Genomic DNA, 24471 nt, shown 5'->3' on the forward strand with positions numbered 1-24471 from the left:
AATTCCATGTTCTACAAGTCACTTAGATTTTACAAATACGTGAGCCTCTCGCAGCCTGGCACACGTATTTGTAAAATCTAAGTGACTCGTACAACATGGAATTCATATAAAACAGAATTATCAACAGTGTTATAGGGGGTCGACTGTAAATATGCATGCTATAAGACTGTTAAGTTTTAAATTGTTGTAATTGAAAATATTTGTACACGTTTTATAATGTTACAGTTTTGTATATAGTACTTTTCCAATCATTTCAAATAATACTTCAGTCTTTTCAAGGTGCATAAAATATAGTAAACTCAATAATTCACAAACGAACACGGAATTTATATAGTTTGTTACAGTAGACACGCACTTACTATTCCAAATCCTGTATTTCGAAACACATTGTGTTTCCTACATTAAATTTGGAATTTAATCACAAGATACAGTCAAATTGTTTTCGTAAATAAGTTCCACGTGTCTGTTTGTTTACTATTTGTTTGAAAAATTAAATTATTTTTAAAAATAGGCTTATTTTATTTTACTGGAAAACAAAATATAAATGTAAGTATGCGAGATTTTATGAAAGTGTTGTGCTATCTTTTAATGTATTCCGATAAAGCATCGAAATAAAGTATTTGAAGATTTGGAGGTTATTTAATGTAACAGTAGAAGAACAGTAAAACCTGTGTAAACTGAATACTGTTTCCGTTTTGACAGATTTCTTTTATCACAGAAAATTGCTGTGTTCCGAAGAATTTTTCCCGTTTAGACAGTTTTCCGTTTTATTGAGGTTTCTTTTTGAACAGGTTTTACTATAGTTAATATGCTGTTCAACCGTTTAATTATTGAAATAAACAGAAACTACTCAACTTACGGAAAAAATTGGAAAAAGATACATTTCTATCGAACGTGACAAACATTGAATCAGAAATCAACGAAGAAAATATTAAAATAGTAATTAATTATTACAACAAAGATATTGAAGGAAAGTCAATACAGGCGACCCCCCTATAACACTGTTGATTATTCCGTTTTATATGAATTCCATGTTGTACGAGTCATTTAGATTTTACAAATACTTGAGCCGTTCACAGCCCGGCACACGTATTTGTAAAATCTAAGTGACTCGTACAACATGGAATTCATATAAAACGGAATAATCAACAGTGTTACAGGGGGGTCGACTGTAAATGAATGTATACAATTTAAAGTGGTAACCGCAGAAAGATCCAGAAACAAATACGGACGAGTTCGAAAACTCCCAGGAATTTTCCGGTCTATGTCCTTTACCACCCGATTGCCCCATTGTGGGCTTGGCTGAACTCATAATGGGCTTGACAATAAGATCCTTTTAATGCCTACAGGATGGTAAGAGTAAAAAAAAATAATAATCTTGTTATACACGGATTTTTGTTTTCGCGATCTGCCGACGGTTGAGTTAATCCATTCCTAGTGTCACTGAATCTGAGGATCTGTCTAAAGGTTGTCTGTTTACAGGAATGAACTATGAATTCGCGCTTAAATCTATCCAAAAATGACTCACGATTGCATCTAAAATCAACACGAGTCACAAAGAGTCCATGCAAATGTCTGCATTTGATAGACAAAATGGCGGATTCTGCGAAGTATGGCGTGTATGTTCTGAAGCCTTAGAGCCTTAGAAAAAAAAAACAGCTCAAAGTAATTAAAAATAGTTGTTTTTTTCTTAATTCTTAATTGTTTTTTATGGGTTTTATCCATTACTTGAATATCTATTTCTTTATCAGAACTATAACTTACATCCGTTTCTAAAGATGAAATTGTATTTTCATCAATTTAGACAAAAAATATGTGACGAATTGTATAACGGTGTCCATTTACAACATTTTCTCGGTCGGTATTGTTCAAAATTCGAATTTCTAGAGTGAAACCAGTTCGGTGAAGCACGCGTTTTCGTGTGAACTTTTAGATAGATCTGTCTAAAAATATACACGAATTAACTTTTTTTTTTTTTAGGGGAGTGACAATGCATGTGACCGAGAAATAACTAAGAAGGCCTGTTTTTTTAATCAAAACCATTACGGCCGAAATCATAATGGGGCGAATGAGTAGTCAGGGACAGTGTCAGAAATATCGGACTGACATTTCCGACGGTCAAAAATCCTGAAAAACTTTTAAAATGTGTTTAAAAATGAAAAAGTATCATATTGAAGTGTGGTTTACACATTATAAGTATTCTCGGGATGGAGGAATCTTTTGGACAGAAGAAAGTGTAGTTTGAAAAGTCACCAATAGATGGCGCTAAGTCATTCTTTAAGGAAACGCAAATGACTATTGTACTTTCAATTTCCAGTTTCTTTCCGAAATTATTCCTATTTGGATTAAAATCTGTCAAATAATAATAGGCAGTAAGTGTCTGCAAGTGTCATACGAGCATGCATATACCATTTCTCACAAGCGTACACCTTTAGCGTCGTGTTCTGTTAGTCCCTGTATAGCGCTGTGCGATGGCTTCAAAATTATCGATGGTTTCGTGCAATCAGCGACGATGGATCAATAATTACGTCTGGTCATAGTCTGGCTTTTTATTTATTTATTTATCGGGCTGCAAGTTGAAAAAAATTGTAGACCTATAAATTTCCACTGTTATTCGTCCGTTTGTCTGTTTTTCTTTATTCTCAAGAACGGCATTAGATACATGAAAGTCAAACCAGATATAGAAGGCTTAGGGGCAAGAGGCCCCAATTAACTATATATGAACTTCCCATGCAAACGGAAGTCAAGTTATTTCAATTCAAAACTTTTTTCCTGAATGGTGTTAGATAGATGACCCAGACGGCCAGATGGCCGAGCGGTTAAGGCGGCAGCCTACCGCTCAGGGGGATCCGGGATCGAATCTGGACGGATCGAAAAATTCTCAGGAATTTTCCGGGGAGTTGGCCGTCCGGATATGTCGGGCCCCGTCCCTCACCACCCGCCCGCTCCATTGTGGGCCTGGTCGAACCCATAATGGGCTTACTGAAAAGAGGCCCTCTTAGTGCCGGTCGGAGGAAAGAGTTAAAATAAAAAAAAAATACATGACTGGTACAACTCTATTGTTAAAGGAAAAGTATGATGTACAGGGGCAAGCCACCACTAATTTGAGGTGGCGAGCATAGATTAGATAAATTTAAAAAATATGATTAAAAAAGTGAAGCTCGGCCATGTGACCATGTCACAATAAATAATTGTTCGTTTATTTATTACTCTTTTTGCTCTGTGAGAGTAAGAGGATCTTTACTCCATGTCCATCGTATGTTCGACCATGTCCACAATGGGAACAGCCAGGTTTTCTAACAAAAACTTGATTGAAATATGTTAGTCAAACAAGTGCGATTTGTTCAACAAATAATAAAAAATGTTCAGTAATTAATAATTCAATAAAATTAGTTTAATTAGAATTATTCACTCATTTTCTAAAGTACCAATCTATAATGCTAGATACTGTACCCATCAAATTTTATCACAACACTACGTTACAATGTCCCGATTCCTGGCTTTGAACAAATGGCGATTCTAATTTGAGCATTAACTGACAGCAAGTGTTCGACACGCTCCCACCACAGAATATGAAGTAAGCTTAATTGAAGAGAAGACAATGCATGTGACTGCAAAGTGCAGCATGGCGCCTATTAGTTCTGACAAAGTGAAAGGTCCTGATCGATACAATCTAGGTTTTAAATATTACGCGATCAGAAATAGACTGGTGTCAAGCTGGAGATCAAGGAAACCACAGGATTTTATATTATATATATATATATATATACATATATTTATACTACATATTTACGTATTTGGCTGTTAGTTTGGACTTATCACACTACGTTTTTTTTTAGGAAACTGTCCTTGCTCCCTGATGCGATTGAGCGCGCCTGATGGAATATGGGCGCCAAGAACAAGAATAAAGCAATCGGCGCCGAGAAAATGTAAGGATCCTCTCGTCGTGGTCGACAAGTGTAAGGATTACCTTCTCGTATGGCCAGTAACCGTTTTCTTCTGATAACACACACACAATCATACACACACGTGTCCTACATATATATTCGAACGTGTGTCAACGCTCTAGTTAGATACAGAGAAAGATAGTTTGCTTGTAATAATACTAATTAAAAATTTTTATTACAAAAACATAATTTTCCATCTTGATTCTATCACGATAAGACAATGTAGCCGGTGTCCCTAATATGAATATTTTTTAAACACCAGTGTATTGTTACGACTACGTATATTGGCAATGAACTTAAGTAAACTATAAAATTATTTAAAGTTATATATATTTATGTAAATATATAAATATAGCTTCTTTTTATATTTTTGAAATACTATATTTGAAAAATTTCGAGTCAGAAGAGACCATGCAATAGTGTAATTGTGACTTAATTGTTATCCACACAACAAATAGTCGATGTAATCAGTTAGACAAAGCATCTTTGAGGTCGCCGTCACAGAACAATGCCAAGTGATGCCTATTGTATACAATTAGTTTACAGTTTTTTTTTTTTAAATCATTTAAACAAATTTGCGATAAGGATTAGAAATAACATAATATTATGTTTATATCACAATTAATTTATTAAAAGAGACATAATTTTTGAATATGCCACATATGATTATCGTATTACTTTAATAATACCAGTCGACCCCCCTATAACACTGTTGATAATTCCATTTTATATGAATTCCATGTTGTACGAGTCACTTAGATTTTACAAATACATGTGCCGGGCTGTGAACGGCTCACGTATTTGTAAAATCTAAGTGACTCGTACAACATGGAATTCATATAAAACGGAATTATCAACAGTGTTATAGGGGGTCGAATGTATATCATGTACTGTACGTGTGAAGACAATTTGAATGTGTGAAATCATCAAATGAATTTTTTTTAATATTGTATTTTAATTTTACTGTATTTGAAATTAACATTCAATACAATTATTTAACTTCTTGAAAATATTTGTAATGTTTAATGACAGAATAAATTTTAATTAAAATTTTAGCTGTAATTCAAAATTACATATTTATCTAATACAATGGTTAATTTTAATAACAAATATCGTTGAAACATCAATATTTGAATGTTTTAATGACGATTTATCAAATATTATTAATGTTTTCAAATCGATATTTTAATATCTTGTCTTTAGCTAAACCAATAAATAAATCGACGTTTAAAAAAGTTTATTCATCTCTACGCGTATCTTCTTACAGTACAAGTGTACTATCATTGAAATTCTAAGCTAAATAAACATGTCAAAAATAATTTTAAAAAAATACTCGGTAATATAAATAATTCGATAAAACACTACTAAAGTTAAAATTGTGTCCGTTTTTCTTATTTTTTAATAATTTTTTTTTAATTAAATATATTTTTCGATATTTGTTTATTGACTTTTTGCTCTTTATTTCATGTCTGGCAAATTCTCTAATTATCTCTGTGGGATCGTCCATAAATTACGTAACGCTATTTTTATTCATTTCAATTACAACCCCACTATCTATAACGCCTCGTAACACTGTCGCACATACTGTCCCCAAAATTACGTAATGCATATCTTCGATCAACTTCCTTAATTGTACTAAGAAATGATACACTGCACGAAGTACTGAATGTTACTTCATTTTAATAACATGTATAATACACAAAGAAGGTACATTAACGGTACAGATCGCTATGCAACACTTTAATTAATAAGAAAAATGAATTATCCTGTTACTCAAAGGTTGAGATCCTAACGTTACGTAACGGTTTGTAAACGCCTCACTCCTGTGTAATGTATCATAACGATTACCTGTATACTCACTCATTTGTATCCGTGTTACGTAATTTATGGACAGCCGTGTTCCGTACGATGTCGATTGTATGAACTTGGAACTAAAAGGATCAAAGACTATTTTTGATCAATTTGAGATAATGGCACGTTTGTAACCACATTCGTAAGGTCTATCTGCGTACAACAACGGATATTGACCAGTTTGTCAACAATCCTCGGTAGTGCTAGAAAGGCCAAAAATCACTTCGGCCTTTGCACCACTCGCTTTTGCTATACGTGACACCAATGACTACAGTGAGTAATATTGTTTCACAGGCCAAAGAATCACACCTGTCCAAATTGCGACAGATATGAAATTGCGCTGAAAGCATGAGGTCGGGAAAGTGGTGACAAATGTGAACAGAAGGCCGTGAAAAAAAAAAAAAAAACTTATCTCGCTATAGCAAATGCAGGATATAAGGCTAAAGATGAAAATAAAGCTTTCAATAGAGAAAATTTTATTAATATGCAAGCATCCTTTTGATTTAGAGAAATGTCTCTCGACACCATATCTCCACAATGGAATAACCTTTTACAAGCGTCAATTGTGGGTTTTCAACCTGACTATTTTTTAAACTCCGTCAGAAGAAATAATGGTATATGTTACATTTGAAATGGAAGCGTGGCAATACGTTGTGATCAAGAAATTGAACTACCAGTGTTCAATGAATTTATCCATTCGGTGATTGGTAGGCCGAGAATATAGAAGGAAATATATGCTTCGACAATTATGTTCAAGAACCTAAACCTTACAAGAATATCAAAACATGTGAGTACGAGCATGAAACAATCTGTTTACGAAAATGGTGACAAGATTGCTCCCTTTTACAGAGCTTTTTCAATTATTGTTCATTGTTCATATATATTTCGCATCTCGTATTTTATATAAATTATTAAACTCTGTAATGACGAAGAAAACGATCATCAAACTTTGTACCAAGATAGACAAAGGTGAACTGAAACTTTGAGCTGATAAAACATCTATATGGTAATGATTCTTTGAGTCGCTTGAGCTTTTGAATTAGTCTATGAGATTTTGGCAACTGACTTGTGTGGTTCGTTGTTTACTGCAAGATAATTTGCATATTTATAAAATTTGTCAAAGCGCAAAATTATAAAACTAAAGTCTTCTCTCATTTCTTTCATTTATTCCCAAAACCATTTTATTTATTTATTTTTGCTAAAATTAAACTGATTCCTAAAGATAGTCAATTTAATGATAAGGATAATATTAAACACAATATTTAATATTCTGTTATATTCATTTGCTAGAGCGAAACAAAGAACTGCGCGATAAGGATTCGGTTGGCATGAAGCCATCAAAACTTGCAGGTTCAAATCAATACAAACTAGATTCTACGACTTATCAAAAGCACTGATCGTGACGTCGCTTCCAATTCTTCATTCCATATTGGACGATCTCCTTGAGCACCAGGGATGCCCTTAAGAAACGTACACAATTAATAATATTAATTAATTAATACGTACATGATTTTATTTTTAATAGAGTTTTGAGAATACGGATATAATGACACACATAAAGATGTACTGTATTTATCGTGTAAACGTAATAAATAGTTAATTTATATGTTAAACATATTTTACAGTGTTTTGTTTTTCCTTTTAACATATCAATGATTTTTCTAGTCCGAAATTTAAAGAAAAATTGAAGATTTATTCGATTTTTTTATACATCGATCCTCCCCATCAATTGACAATATATTGATACACGTATTATGTCCAGTAACAGGAATACAGTAGAGCGTCGTTTATCCGAATCAATTGGGGACTGGGTTGTTCGGATAACCAATTATGTACGGAAAAATATATTAATTTATCCCGTGTTGAAATTTTTCTCCGTTGCGTGTCGCTTCGCGTTGAATTTTCGTCGATGTTAAGCCTAACGAAGACTATTGTATCGTTAAAAATTATTTTTTTTATTTTGTACAAACAAAACAAATATATTGAAAAATATAAAAACAATAAAAAATTATACACTTCAGAAGTTAATTTAGTATCAAAAACGTAAAATATTTGAGTAGCCGAAGACATAGCCAAAGATTACAGCGCCACAGCACTGGCGAAAATTTAAATTTGTCGACTGGAATTCCTTCGGATAAACGACGCTCTACTGTATACTAAAAAAAATATTAAATAATTTTTTAGTCCCAAGTAATATCATTCAAATAAATATATTACTGCATTATTATATGAAAAATACTGTTCCGAATCGGATACCATTTAAAACTTAAACTGAAGTCGCAAGATTTGAAAATTTGAATAAAATATCCTTTAAAATTATTTGTGGTATTCAAAAGACGTTTGGCTTCTTGTAAGATTATAATTAATATTCATGAAGAAAGACGAAGACGAGCATTACCGTAAACTGAAGGTATACGGTAATTGAAAGTAAAATTATTCAAACAGTTGAAAAAACAATAGAGGATACAATATAAATTTGTTAAATGGATAAAATTTGAATTCTTAAATTTTTAATTTATCATAATAAATAAATGATAAATTATTAAATACATTTTTTTTCATTATGACAAAGGCANCTTTGAGATAATGAGACAAAAACAATAAAAAGTATTTACAAGTGTTATTAAAATGTATATATTATTTATTTGCTGTCCTACCTATTTTTCGCAATAAGTATCATATAAATCCGCCCGTCAGCTTTAAGTTAACATCAGAATCGATAAATGTATATAATATTTCCATTAGATATTAAAGTTTTACAATGATTTTAGGTTTAAGAATGTAAATTTGAGCATTCAGAGATCATAAAACAAATTATCAATATTTTTTTTTATTAAAAAAAATTAGATATTAAAGTTTTACAATGATTTTAGGTTTAAGAATGTAAATTTGAGCATTCAGAGATCATAAAACAAATTATTATTATTTTTTTTTATTAAAAAAAATGAGGAAAAAGGCAAATGAGCGACGTGGAGCGCGACTGAATCGCAAATCTAACATCCGGGACCTAGACACGAGAGAAGACTGTCATGGCGACGATAGGTGGTTAATAAGAGTTGAGTCCGTCGTCAGTCGAAAAAAAAAAAGTTTAAAAAAAATAATATTGTATTATAATCTTTAAATAATTCTACGTCGAACAATATTACATCATATATCATTATAAGTGACGTAAATGAAGTTATAAAATGCAAAACGTTGATAACTTAAGAGTCAATGAAACGAATGAGGTTGGTCAAGACCATTCTAGTTCATCCTCGCCAATTAGCACGGAAAGAGGACAAAGTCTAACATCAATCCAAACGAATTTCATGGCTGATATGTCGGAAAGTGACGAGGACGACGTGTCTGAGGTAAATTCTTCCATTTAATAACGTTCATAACCCTAACTGTGAAGCCTTTTTATATATATATGTATATATATATATACGAACAACCCTCTATTCATCATAATGGGATATCGTGCAATTTCAGGAATGGCCACACACTTTTTTTATTTTTTTGTTCATTTTTCGCTTATTGTTTTTAACAATATCTTGCAGACTTTTCGTATCTTAAATCTCTTTTTATATATGTATATTTATATTCTTTATTGGATATTATCCGATGAAAAATGATTATTGATCTGTATTCATCATTTGAGAAAAGTTAGAAATTTTGGTGTGGTTCTTCTATGCTTTTTTATTGTTTTAAAGATCCTAATTAAAATCTTAGCTGTTTTAGTTATTTCATAATTATAGCCATGAAAGTTGTTTTGAAAAGTAAACCTGTCTTTGCTTTGTCCTTTATGATTCATTCTGTGGTTATATCTGTGTTTTAAAATTTATCAAAAGGGAAACTATTTTACTTTTGAAAATCTAACTTAATTCTGTAATTACACATTATAATATCAATTTATTATACTGAAAAATTAATTGGTATGTATTTTATTTTATGTTTTTATTAAATTTAGATATCCCCTTTAAATGATTTATAGCAATGTATAGTAGCAATCACTTATTTAGATTATATAATATATGTTATTAAATCTTTTTTTTTTTAATTGAAAATACAGTAAAATTGATTGTATTTTTAATTCAAATGGGCTTATATTTTAAGTTATAATAAACCTTTTTGTTAGTGTTCGAGTAAAAGGAACAAATCTTTATTTGTTTTTAAATGGAGGATGTTAATTAAATGCTGTTTTAATGGATTAACGAAAAATATTTTATTATAAGTTTAATACTTGCAATACAGTAATAAAGCAATTTATAAGCACTTCTAGAAATCATTTTATACATAAGTTAATTTGCATATGTAAATAATAATAATAAAATCTTGTTAATAAACAGATATAGAATAGTGCAAAAGTGATGATGGTTCATCAATATGTGAACAGAAGAATAGCATGATCAATTATTTTTATGTTGTAGTTTGTTTGTTAGTAAGATCATTTTAATTGCTTGATATTATTTCTTATGAATTAATTACAGTTTATGTAATTTTAAACCTTAATTTCCTGAAAATTCAAATATCGTTTTACAGCTCATTTTAAGGATAGTATTTTTAATTTATTCTAAATTATTCAAATTGAATCATGCTTCAATATGTAAAGAAACTAATATGAACTTATTAGATAATCTACATTACCAATATATTTTACTAGATTCTTTACATAATGCAAGTTCTATATTGAAATGTAATTTCATTATTAAAGTAATTTAAATGAAATTTTTGCATAATTTGATTTCCTGATTTTAAATTTGTTTTTGAAAGCTTGAAAATAGTGTATATACAAATAAGAGCTGTTGCTTTTATCTGATATTAAAATTTTCTTCAAAACTTACATTTGTATCAAATATATATTTATATTTGGTTCAATGTAATTTGTAAATTAAGGTGTGATGATCAAGCTATATTATATAATTTGTAAATCTGTTCTGTTCTCAAATTTTTAACTTTTTAAATAGATTTTTGTGTTATTCTTTCTGCAGATTTCAAAAGCAATGCAATATTTTAATACAAAAACAAAAAGAATACAAAAAATTTATAGTTATATTTCGAACATTACTATCATTGTACGAATCAGACTAGGAAGTTAAATAGTTAGTCAATTAAGAGTTTAACTAATAAAATCTTTAAAATGCAAATTTTGATTTATTAAATTATAAATTAGCATAGTAAGTATAACTAACTAAACTTGTTAAATGATAATAATAGTAATATCTTATTTTTGTATACTTTATTGATTAATATGAATTGAATGCTCATCATTAGTAAATAATATTCATATATTCAAAGAAAATAGGAAGGTTTCAATTTAATGATGCTAAACCAGTATTAACTATGAATGTTAAATTAGTTGATTAACTTAAATCCATGATATATTCATCATCAGGTAAATTATAAAAACAATTTTTCAGATTTACAAAACCAAACTCTATAGTGCTAGATAAAACTATCTGACCTTTTGTTTAAAAATCACTTTATACAATTACATTAAAATTTTTAAAGGAATTATATATGAGAGTAGTCAATTAAGATTTTTAACAAATTATTTTATAGTTAGTTATATATAAATGTACAGTACCTATTAAATTAAAATGACTGTTTGAATTTATTTATTGATACTTTTTAAAATTAGATTTTTATTTTTTTTGGAAACTTCTGTGACGAGTATAGATAATATTTTGTTGAATTTTTCTTCATTTTATTACTGTTTTCTTTAACTGAGTTTTTAAATTGTTTTTGACCATTGTTGTAATAAACACTTCATTCTTATTCTTAAAAAGTTTCTATAGTATTATATATTTTGTAGAATTTTTTTTCACTGGATTAATCTCGGACTTTGATTTTTAAGTAATTATTGTTGAATGAATTCTTAACTTATATACATAAAAAATAGATTTTATTTAAAATATTGAATGGTTTTTGACTTATGCACAATACTGTTAACTAATTCTGGCAAAATTATTAATATTTAGAAAACTGTTCCATATTCAAAAATGTTTTAATATTTTATAATGGAATACAAAAATTCTAATTATTTCTCAATTTAATGATGATACCATTAATTTGGTTAGTACTTAGGATTCACAATAGTTAATATCTGCTTGTGCATAGAACATTAACATATGAATACATATTCAAAAGGACATATTAATTTCTGTTAAATTCAACTACTCGTAGGTGTCTCAAAATTCCAAGTAATATCTATTATTATTCTTGCATATACTTTTTAGACTTACATTTTAGGCATACTTCTCTTCAGCTGCAACAATAAGGAACAAAGTTTAATTACATTGTAATCAGGACATTTAAATTACTTTTTCATACTGTTTTAATATCTTTTCCTAATTCTGTATAGAAATATTCTAGCATACAATATAGATTTATAACACATTATAGAAAATATTATCAGTTATACGTACTTCAATACTTTTAATTTATTTTACATAATATCTACAGTTTACACTCTTACAACCTGTGCTACAAGGCTGTTCACATAGGAGGATTAAACTCCCAAAACCCTCTTCTATTTGAGAATTAAATTTAAACAATATATTTTATGTATTATATTTATTTAGGTTCTCTTTAGTCTATTGCATTGTTATTCTATCATATATATAAATACAGTAATGTCTGCAATATTCTTTTGATCTAATAAACTACTATATAGATCTTTATAAGTTATACATCTTTACAAAGCATGTGATTTAGGATTCCAGCCTTGACCCTTAACATTTTTTTTTGGAACAAATTAATAAAAAGCCCTCTGCTAGAGGTAGCACTGTCAAATTCGATTACTGTCTTTTCATAATAATATATTTTTATAATTTTGAGATTTTACTTTTAATTTCGGTATGGATAGTATTATTATTAATTAATTCATAGCCATAACAAAAAAATTTGATGTGTTAAAATATAAATATAAAAGTTTTGTAAGGTTCTCAAAATGATTTCACTGCATTGTCACTTTCTGTTAAATGGTTAGTTTTGGAAGCATGTGCACATTCTTCAATGTAAAATGATTCACTTATTTTTTATCAAACAATGAAAATTGATATTTTAAAATTTAAATATTAATTTCATTACAACAACAGTGCTAGGGAAGTGATTTGTTGATTATTGATGCTAAACAAAAAAAAATAAAAAGTGAGGGATAAGCCACTGAATAATGGGTTCATAAGTCACTGAATAATGGGTCATGCACAGACTCATAGTCTGTGCATGACCAATGAGCTGACTGTGTGTGTGAACTTTCTTCAAGTTATCTTCACATGTTTAACATCTATTAATAAGTTGGGCAAGTTCCCCTAGAAAACCTTTAGGGAGACATTCCTCTTGGCAGATTGTCCAAGTATTGCATTGTCTTATTTTATCAATCTAATTTGAAAAAAATAAAAGCATACTGACAGAAATCAAGAACTACAAAAACCATTTATATTCATGACTAACCCAGTTGCAAAGATTCTGTCCTAACAATTCCCTGTCTCTCTCCAATTGCATTAATTTTCCAAGTATAGTTAATACCTTATTTTCTTCATTCTGCATTTTATTTTATATAGATGTGAATAATTTGTATTTGCACAATTAGTATATCTATATTATAAAAATTAATAAACTTATGAAAAAATGTTTTGTTAAAACCCTACCCATTTTTAAAAATTTTCTACATGATCTGTCTATTGCTATCCATTTGATAATTCTTTTACAAAGTAATTATTTTTTAAAAAGTTATTCAACAATAACCTTTCTATTGGGCCTAAGCATATAAATATAAAAGTATATTATGTCCCAACTCCTAAATGTCAATCTTTATACAATATAACTGCAAATCTCAGGTTATTCATTTATATAACTAATACATATATTTACTATAGCAATCAAACTACAGTGGTTTTTTTTAATTATCATATGCAAAGCCCCTCATATGTATAAAAATCACTGCCAAATTTATGGGATGAAAATTATTTATAAAGCTAGAATTAGAATGATGAGTAGTATGAAAAACATTAGACTAGAATATGATATATTGCTTTTGTCCAGTTCAGATGCTGAGGAATTCTTACTGCTTTAGACTAGAACTGATGTATAGTGTTGTGAAAATTTTTTGTAGATTGTTGTAAAATCAATTGAAGATGCTAAAATAGTATTAGAAGTAAGAGAAAGCAAAAATGTTGAATTGATTATTTACATTTTAAAGATAACATTGATAAGTGATATGATACTGATTTTTGAATATAAATTTTTATAATGAAAATAGACAGTTCACTATAAACTATTTTGTAACTGATGCTGCTCTTATAATCTTTTTCTTTATAAAAATTATTATAATTTAAAGAATTGTTTGATTTGCTTGCTTAGAGTAACTTGTTTGTTGTTAGATATAACAAATCATATTTTAAAAAGTGTTTAACCTTCAGGCATTTAGTTTTTGCTGTGTTAAATAACACCAAATAACATCTACTTATACACCATAATTATTTTTGAAACCTTCTGTAAAGTCTTAAGAAATTTGAATTGATAGTAAAACAAGCACTATGAATGATTCTCCAGACCTGCTGTGTTTCTTTAACATAAAATGACAGATGAATTTTTTATTAATAATACATTAAATTTTTCAGTTGTAATGATAAAAATATGCATAGTTTATAGTTTTATAATTTATCATTTAGTAGGAAATTGATCCTAAAATGAAGACTAAATTATGTTTCTAAATAGATGTTTTTAATGTTAACAAAATTTTTAGTTTTGTTTGAATAGTTAAATATAAAAAGTACTACTGTATCTTCTGATATGCAACATCTCGTATGACAGTCAGACCTCAGTAAGCATTATCCTTACAAAGCTCCAATAAATGCTTGTAAACAGATTTTCTCTATAAATATTAAATTGAGAATCATTCAGTATCTATGAATATGAATATTATTACATGTGATTTTTACATTGCAAACAACAATCAATGCTGTCATGAAATTAAGATATTGAAACTTATATGTGTGTGTGTGTGTGTGTGTGTGCGTATGTATGTATGTGTATATATATACATACACATACAGAATTCTTATTTAGTTACCTACACACAACTTTGCAGTAGCAAAAAAGGTGTATTAAACTGAAAAAAAGTAGCATTTTTGTTCATATTTAACAATTCAGTCATATGTGCCTGGTTCCTATGCAGCTAGAAGGTCATGGAAAATTAGGAAAAGTTAGGCATTTTCATTAGTGTTCAGAAAAAGTCATGGAATGCCAGGAAATTTGTTAAAAATTGTTTGTCAGGTAATTTGCTTCCTTGGCTGCCTTGTTGATTTTTTCTGACAATATGCTTGACTAAGTGTAGCCCTCTGCAGGCAGCAAGAAGTAATGTGGTGCAATACAACTTATGAAAAAGGTTGCAGAATATTTTCAGGACCAAAAATTTCTCCTTTCAAGCTTACATAAAATGATAACATGAAAAATATCATTTAAAATTATTTAATAATTTTTGATTGCGTGACAAAACAATTTTGAATTTTTTTCCAGTTTATTAGTATTTTATAAAATGCAGGAAATTCGTTAAGAGCGAAATTTAATAAATACGTACTTTTGTACATGAATTATATAGAATTTGTTAATGAATAATAAAAAATTTTTTCTTCTTTTGTTTGAAGTCTTGTAGATTTATGGTTGTGGATTAATAACAAAATTTTAATAAAACATTTTATTTTTAATTTTATATATTTTTTATAATTGCTAAATTATTAACTGTTAATTAGAAAAAATAACTAATTAAAACATTGGAGAAGCAAAACATATGTGCATTGGAAGTCAAATCATGTTTTATTTTGTCAATGTGCTGTGCTGCAAGGGATGTGATAAAGGTCAGGGAATTTGTACAAAGTTGGTCAGGAAAGTCATGGAAATTAAAACAAAAATTCAGTAGGAACCCTGTATGTAATTTTTATTGAGTGCTTCAGTTTAGTGTTACACTTAATTTAGTGCCAATTTCAGCAACAAACAAATGGTAGCTTTAAATCAAAGTTTGACTGTATATATTGCATATAAATACAGTATATGAGGATTTTTTTTAAATTATACATATTTAATGTTACTTTATTTATGTATATAAATATAATATGAGTGATTTTTTTTATTCCTATTCTTTGTGATTATTGAAACATTCAAAATGTTGCATAAAGCTTGCCCCCATTAACAAAAATAGACAATTTTTTTATATCTGAAATGTTAATAAAATTATCTTATTACAGGCAATATTCAAATTTTACTTAATTTTTCCCAACTGATTTTGGAATTAAAAGAAAAAGATTAAAATTAATCAAATTTGAACATCTAATAATAGAGTAACTGACATATTAGAATGCATTTCTGATTTCTGGATTGTGTAATAATCCAGAAGTCTGCTCTATGATGATTTGAATTTTCATGATCTTAAGCTGAAAATACAGCATTGATAGTTCTGGATGGTAATAGTTATTATTCAACCAAGTTGCACTTGAAGACTGTGTATACAGTAATTATTATTTGTTCAAATTCAATGAATATTGAAAATATTGTTACAGATAAAACATTTAAATTTGAAAGGAAATCAAAATTTTATAATTAATTTATCAGATCTTCATTTCTGTTTTTGTTAATATTTAATTATTACCATATGAAGATTATGATCCAGATATATGTACCTGTACCAGTACATTTGCATATAGAGATGCAAGTATATTTGGATTATAGCTACACTTGGTTTGCTGCTTTCTTCAAAATTACCCATTTTTTCAAAATTTATAATTGAATTTAAATATTTATTAAATTAAATTAAAGAGAGATTTATTTTAATTTTTTTCCATAAGATAATTTTTTAATAAATTTATCTGTATTATTTGCTTAAGAGAATGTAAAATTCTACATATATTAGATCAAAAACATTTCTGTGAATTCATATAATATTAAACAGTTAAATTTAAAAATTATATTATCACTCTAGAATAAAGTTGTTAACATTCTATAACTGTGAAGATATGCCAGAATATAGTGCAAATAGTTATTTTTACTTGAATTTAGTACAATTAAAAATACAATATTAATAAAAAATTATTATTATTTAAAATAAACATACATAGATATTGTAACAAATGACAACTTTAATCATTTTTGAAGTTTTATACAATCTAGAGATTAATTTATGGTTGAAGTCTGAACTGATAATAAAATAAAATATTCAGAAATGTTAAGAAAATACTATAATATATCACTTTAAAAATAATAATTATTGAACAACAGATGCTCACTTAGAAATCCAAAAATAATCTCATTTATTTAAGAGATTTAGAAACACATGCTATAATAAATGAACTTGTCAGATTTTTTACCTACAAGTTTCATATTGTTTTGCTATGGAAAAAGCAGTGTAATTTAAATTTTGTAATAAAATAAGGAGAAAGATTTAAGATAGGCCTAGTATTTAAAAAGAATTTTTTTGATTTTGTTTTTCGTTCTGAGCTTCACTCATTCATTTTTAACATAAGTTTTTTAAAAACAGGTGTCTATAGAATGATCATTTTTATAAATTAGTAAATAGTTTTGATAAATACAAATGTATAATTTAAATGCGTGTTTAAAATTGATTTTACATTACTTGACAATTTGTTGGGTGTCTTTTTGTAAATAATGGATATCTTTTTGTTCAAGTATGACTAAATGATGTAAATTTTTTGACCTTTTTAAGAAAATAAAATTTATAATATGGAAAATACTCATCAACCAGACAAACTACTTGGTGTAATGTAATTTATTAAATATAAATGATTTAAATTGCAAAAATATTTTTAAAAAAATTGAAATAACTTTAGTAATAGCCATATTTACAAACTTCAACTAAAAGTTTAAAAATCAAGGTTTTTAATCATTGTATATAGTAAAAATTGCTTAATAATGTAATTTAAATTTTATATTATTTCATATTAGTGTAGAATACATTTGAGACTTTTGAATTATATATTAATAAAGTTTTTAGGATAAATTTTTTTCACATTATGAATTAGCATTTGTCTGATACTTAATTTCTTTCGTAAACAATGTATAAAATGTGCCAGATAACAATGTAAATTTAAAACAAGAAATAATAACAGCAGTTAATGCATTATCTTTATATGAAATTTGATCATAACAGTTCAAATTATTAGAAAATATTTATCTTTGTTGATATAATCAGAGGTTAGATTACAATAAATTGTAATCTATGCTTTTCTTTAAAATGCTACTCTAGTACTACATTTCTTATTTTAATATTGTAATTTAAAATAAAAAATGTAATGAGTGTCACTTGCTAGGATTCAATTATTTAGAATGGAATCAACGAAAAAGGAACTTTCTATTTATTTGACAACTGTTGCTGATATAATACAATATTGTAGAAATAAAAATCCTGAGAAGAAAATGGAATTTGAAATTTCTTATTGCATAGCAAATAAATATTTATAATTACAAAATACTGATTTTTGTTTTCTTGCTTTATATATAATAGTTGCTCAAAAATAGGAACTATTCAAATATTAATTTGTTATGTAATTAGTAAAAAAAAGTGTCTTTTTTAGGAATGACAAAACTTTTTAATTGTATTGTATGTTTATTAGATTTGTTATTAGTTTATTTTGCCCATTGCTGCTTCAAATATATTCGACTTAGTTATTCTAAATTTTCAATGGAAATTCTGAAATAAATTTTTTTTTAACAGTATGGAAAACTATATAAATTTTACAAGAAACATTTATTTATTAAAGTACAAATGAAATTGCTATCACATTTTCTAGAACTCAGTTTTATGTATTGTAACCAATGACAGTTTTTTCTTTTTTTTTAATATTTGCTTTGTGATGTTTACCACTGATCCTGAGGAAAATGAAATGGAAATAATTAAATAGTTTAAAAAAAATGAAATGGAAATATTGAGATCTTAATACTACAAAAGTGTTCTACATTCTATAAAAGCATTCTACAAAAGTGTTTAACATATCAGAGAGTAATGCAGTACTAAATAAGTCTTGAAGTTGTTCACAAGATTGACAATAATTACATTGGTTATTGGCTTGAGCATTTTGGGACTTTATTATATTTATTTCTTTTTAAAATATTAATTATTAATAATTAAAAAATAAATAATTATAAACACAATAGAACTTAATCTAACCATAGCATACACATAAGGATATGTGTATGCTGTAGTTAGATTAAGTTGTAGATGAAAGGATTCATTTACAAATGACCACAAAAATGAAGTATAAAGTGCCACCTGAAATCTGTCAACATCTCTAATAACCAAAGATCTTTCTCTCAGTTTAAAGGTTTAGTTACAGTGCATTGCCAGCAGTGTGTTTTGGATTTTAGACCCAAACTCTTGAAAACATTTTTGAAGTTTGTTTCTTCTTTGTTGTCAAACATTATTAGGCGCAGGGCTTCAAAGTCAGGAGGAATTTCTGGCCAGAGGAGTCAGTCAGAAAAAATGTGACTCTGACTCCTGCATTTTAAATTTACTTTTTAGTTTTTTTATTTAAATGACAAAATTTATTATATATTTATTAATTTTTAAAAATCTTTTAGTATTTTGTTATAATTCATTTATTTTAAATACAGAATGCATTAATTTATGAAATATGTAGTATTTGTGTTTAGTAGTTAAATTATTTTGAACCAATTGAATATGAATATTTTTGAATTATTCCTTTATTATCCCTGCTCTAAATAAGTACTGTTTTTATCTGAATGAGCCAGACTAATTGATCATAGTACATATTTTTCTTTTCTGAACAAGAGGCTGAAGTAGCTAGCTAGATTGCACAGGTTTTAGTTGGACTAATTCTTCTGGAAGGGTGAAATTGAAGTGCAAATGCTGTCAAATATATGTAGATGTAGAATTTTATCGTCCCTCTTTCTCCTCTTATTAAATATTTGTTAAAAATTACATTAATATTTATTTGTATAAAAAAATTAAGTTAAATATTAAAAATACTAACTATAAAAGTATTTGGGTAAATGCCCCAGGCTCCTTTCAGAGTTTAGAGTAGGGTACCCCCTATGAGTGCCTCTGCCCCCCCATAAAATGACCTGGTATTTAATTTTGCCAGAGTCAGCCTACTAAATTATCAGGAGTTGGAGTCGAGTGTTTTTTTACCAACTCCGCAGCCCTGATTTAGGTGTAAAGGTTATTCTTTTGAAATATTTGAAAAATTCATAATTTTTTAATATTAGTTTGAGAATTTTATTTATTTCTACTTCTATGCATTTCATTTCTCTTAAAATTTAGATTTTGTGCACAGATGCTATATTACTGTTTAGGATGGCAACATTCTATCCATATAATAAGTATTGATGTGGCATTGTTTTTCATAAATAATATAAAGTTGGAAATTTATTGAAAATATTCTTCTTGTTTGAACTCAGATTAACTGCCCTATTATTATTATTATTATTATTCTTTTTATGTTAGCTGTATTTAAAGCTTATTTCTAAATTTGGGTACCACAATCATGCACCAAAGTTTCAGAATAAACTGGTGCTGAGAAAGTCATTTGTAGCTTTCATTTATAAGATGAATCCTACAAATATTAGTTAACATTGTTTTTAAGCTTTAAAAAATGAATTGCTTGGAACTTTATTTCTTTTGAGATTTTGAAAGGTTCAGCTTTGCAAAATTCTGGTTTATGGAGTGATGTAATGATATGTGTAAGACTGCTGTTTATGTGAAGAAGGCATTACAAAGGAATGTTATCAACAGGAAGAAAATATAATTTTTAAAAATAGACTTATTCAAGACTTAAGCCATTGAAACTTCTCTTTGTTTAATTATTTTGAATTTTATTTAAAATGAGTAATAATTAATGATAATTGATGTTATCTAAGCTTACCTCTAAAAGAAAAATTATTTTTAGTGAAAATATATTGTTAATTGGTTTATTGTATAATATATGTTTCTAAGTTTATTTAACAGCATATTAGAAAAATTGTACAAAGATTTTATTATCCTTTTTGCTCTTAATTTCATTAAACGTTTCTACTAACTTAAACCAGTTATTTATATTATATTATATTCACACTAGTGAATATGAACACAAAAATTTCTTAAATTTATTTTACATTTGTGTTCATATTCACTAGTGTGATAAGCCCTAACATAAATAACTGGTTTAAGTTATTTATACAAACATTAAATGTTTCTACTAACGTTTCCTTTTGATAAAGTAATTATTATATAATTGACTGTTTTCATAAATGAAAAAATTTCTTTATTTAATTTAGCAGTTCTTTCAATAGCTTTATGCAAAATTAAATGATTCAATGATTCAAACTTAAGACTTGTCATTTTAAGAAAATAATATGATTTCCTTTTGACATAATGCAGCTTGTTTAAAATGGTTCTTTCACCAAGAAAACCAAACAATCTTTTCTGATTACCAGACACTTGTATCATCAGGTTTATTTGTGTATATGAACTGTTTGCAAATTAATGGTAATAAAAGTGAAAATATTAATTAATTCTAATTGCAATTATTTGCATTTAACTGTTTAAAGTTAATTTTACAATATTTAGTTTGAGGGTAACTATTAGGCAGTCTATTGCCAACTACATATTATGGATCTTTGTACACTAATCAAAATAAATTTTCAGCCATATCATTACATGATGTTGTATACTTTAAGATATTTGATTTTTATTATCCAAATACAATTTGTTAATTCAAAACAAATCACAATTAGTATCAAAATTTTTATTTTTCTTCATTATAACAACAATGGATAAAAATATATTGCAAATTTGTGTTTGAATTATTAAAAATTACTGGACACGGTTTCAAATATACCAGAATATATTGAAAAAATTATTACAAAAGTAATTTATTAATTTCCTCATGTGAATGCAAAGAGACGAAGTTAGACACATTTTTTTATGTATTGTCTACTTAAGAATTTTTCTTAAATTTTTGTAAATTTAACTTGCTCGTCCTTGCAATTTTCATCAAAAATAATTTATTGTCATTTAAAATTAATAGTTTTTTTTGTTTTTTGTTTTTTTTTCATTTTCTATATTTAAAATTGATAATTTAACTTTATTTCCAAGGGAATTTCTTGTATAAACTTTTGTTCTTTTTAAAATGAAAAATGATCTTTTTGCGGATGCATTTGCAATTGTTGTTAAAAATAAATATTTTTAAAATGTTCTATATTTAGAATAGTAGTAGAGTGCTGCAAACTCAATGTGGACTGAGAAAAGGTGACAATGTACCAAAATGAAGAGTTTTATGACAGTGATTATTCTAGTCTAAATAGCAGATTTTTGTAAATATATTAAATGTGAAAATTCATATACATATTAGTGGTCACTTTTGGTATCTAGCTAATAATAATTGTAGTTAAATGTAAAAAAAAAATATTGGCTATTCAGTGCCTACTTTCGAGTTAGTAACATATGCATGCGTCATGGCATTTTGCAGTGGCACCTTGGAAAAAGAGTTGTATTCTTTGTTAACATACGGAATTATGCTATTATCAAGTTAAAGGAAATAACTAACTAAATCAATTTTTATACTATTATCATGTGTTACCAGTGAAGAATAACAACTTATTTGATCCTAGTATTAAGTTTTTTTTTTATTTTTGAAGTTAGACTATTTACAAAAACATATTAACATTTTCGAGTCTATCATTAACTCATTTTCACACAACCACAGAAGACAGTTATATTGGTTAGAAGATAAAACTTCTTTAAAAGACAAATAATAAAAAGGTAAAAAATTCACAATGTTTAAAAATGATCAAATGCCAGTCTTTAATTGTAGGATCTGACATTTTTTACATTAAAAACTTAAGAATCTTCTCACCAACCATTAAGTCCTTTGCCAAATTAATAATATACTAACTTCAAAAATTAAAATATTGAAGAATATCCTGAGTTAACATTGAACATTGTGAATTTGTGCAAATGAAAATGATTTACTCATAACTGCCACTAGAGGGATGAACCAGTTATAAAATTTGGCAAAGGACTTGATGGTTGGTGAGAAGATACTTAAGTTTTTAATGTAAAAAACGTCAGATTGTACAATAAAAGGCTGGCATTTGATCATTTTTAAACATTGTGAATTTTTTACCTTTTTATTATTTGTCTTTTAAAGAAGTTTTATCTTCTAACCAATATAACTGTGTCTTTTGTGGTTGTGTGAAAAGGATTTAATGATAGACTATTTACATAAACATTAATATTTTCGAGTCTAACTTCAAAAATTAAAACATTGAAGAATATCCTGAGCTAACATTGAACTAGTATTAAGTTATATAAGTAAAATTAGATTATATGTAATTTCTTCTAACAATAAGTTTTACGGAATGTTGAATTATATAGTTGAGTTTCCTGGACTCTACTGTACTACAATTCACTCATTCTGTAATACTTTATACATTTTTGTGGATATATTTAAATATTTTATATAACATTTTACAAAGTGAAGAAATTAACTTTGTTCATTTTTAAACACAGTTTCATTAATATTATTTTTATAATTACTAATTAAATTTTTTCAATACAATACTAGTCTGTGCTTTAACCAGAATTGTTATAGGACTTTTTTTTGTTTTCATTTAATAAATTTTTTAAATAAACTCTCTCATGATAAACTACTGATTTTTGTTTTTAATATAATACAATATATGCAATAATCAGTAATTAATTATTTTTTTCAATCTTAAAATATTTCATTATCTTGTTTTTTTTTGTCAAATTGTAATTTTACTGTTTAGTTTGTCTTCTGTCAGATTTGTGTTCATTATTAGCTGGTCAATTTTAGATTCCATTCTTGTTTCCATACTTTTAAACAGACTATTTAGACAGATTTTATTATAAATAGTGACGAGTTTAAAGAATTTATATCTTTATATGTCACTAATAAAAATTTTCATTTGTTGAAGTGTATTCCACAAATCAACAAAACAGATATTTTGAAATTTTCTAAATTGGTAGTTTTTTTTCCTTTTAATTTCATTATAGGTTTTTCATTTGAATACAGTCGCCTCCCCTATAACACGGTAGATACGTTCTGTTCTTTATGAATCCATTTTGTACGAGTCCTTGCCAGTCACAGCTCGGCACGTATGCACTTTACAGAATACAGCTGTTTGAAAAGTTTTATTCCATAAAATTAATCAATTCCTAGACTAATTTGACTCAACATTTCCAAAATACGTATATTTTTTTGGGAATAATCCATATAAACTATGCTATAAACAAAAAATTGTAGGATTACTTACCGAGTGTGCACTGTTTGATGACGCCATTGCTTAAGCTTGTTTTTGTCGCGGAGCAGCACACCAAACGGCGGCCACAATTTCTGATAAGTTATTTTTCTGCGAAAACTTTGTTTAACTTTGGAGACATCATTAATATAAATAATTTTAATCGCCGTTGAATAAGAAATGTTTCTTTCACAAGAAATGTATAAAATTACAGTACTGTATTAGACTTACGGTACCTAATTTACATACTCTACAGACGATAGTTAGCGTAAAATCTCCGTAGCGTGGCGCTATGCGGCGGAAAAAATATATATAATTATAATAAAGTTACAATAAATTAAGTTAATATATAATTATATATACAGTACCTAATTTATATATAATACTGTTATAATTATATGTACAGTACCTAATTTATATA

General features: G+C 27.3%; 1 protein-coding gene across 1 annotated transcript in view; it reads left to right on the plus strand.

Annotated features, from left to right (window-relative positions):
* The first annotated feature begins 8804 nt into the window (after nucleotides 1–8804).
* Nucleotides 8805–24471, plus strand: part of LOC111633082 (ankyrin repeat domain-containing protein 17-like) — a 75775-nt gene continuing 60108 nt past the window's right edge. The window contains exon 1 of the mRNA XM_023377611.1: nucleotides 8805–9148. Coding sequence (XP_023233379.1) covers nucleotides 8984–9148 — 165 coding nt within the window. The 5' untranslated portion in view covers nucleotides 8805–8983. The remainder of the gene's footprint in view (nucleotides 9149–24471) is intronic.

Source organism: Centruroides sculpturatus, unplaced genomic scaffold, assembly GCF_000671375.1.
Source record: "Centruroides sculpturatus isolate CEXI.00-Female unplaced genomic scaffold, Cexi_2.0 scaffold478, whole genome shotgun sequence".
Lineage (NCBI taxonomy): Eukaryota > Metazoa > Arthropoda > Arachnida > Scorpiones > Buthidae > Centruroides > Centruroides sculpturatus.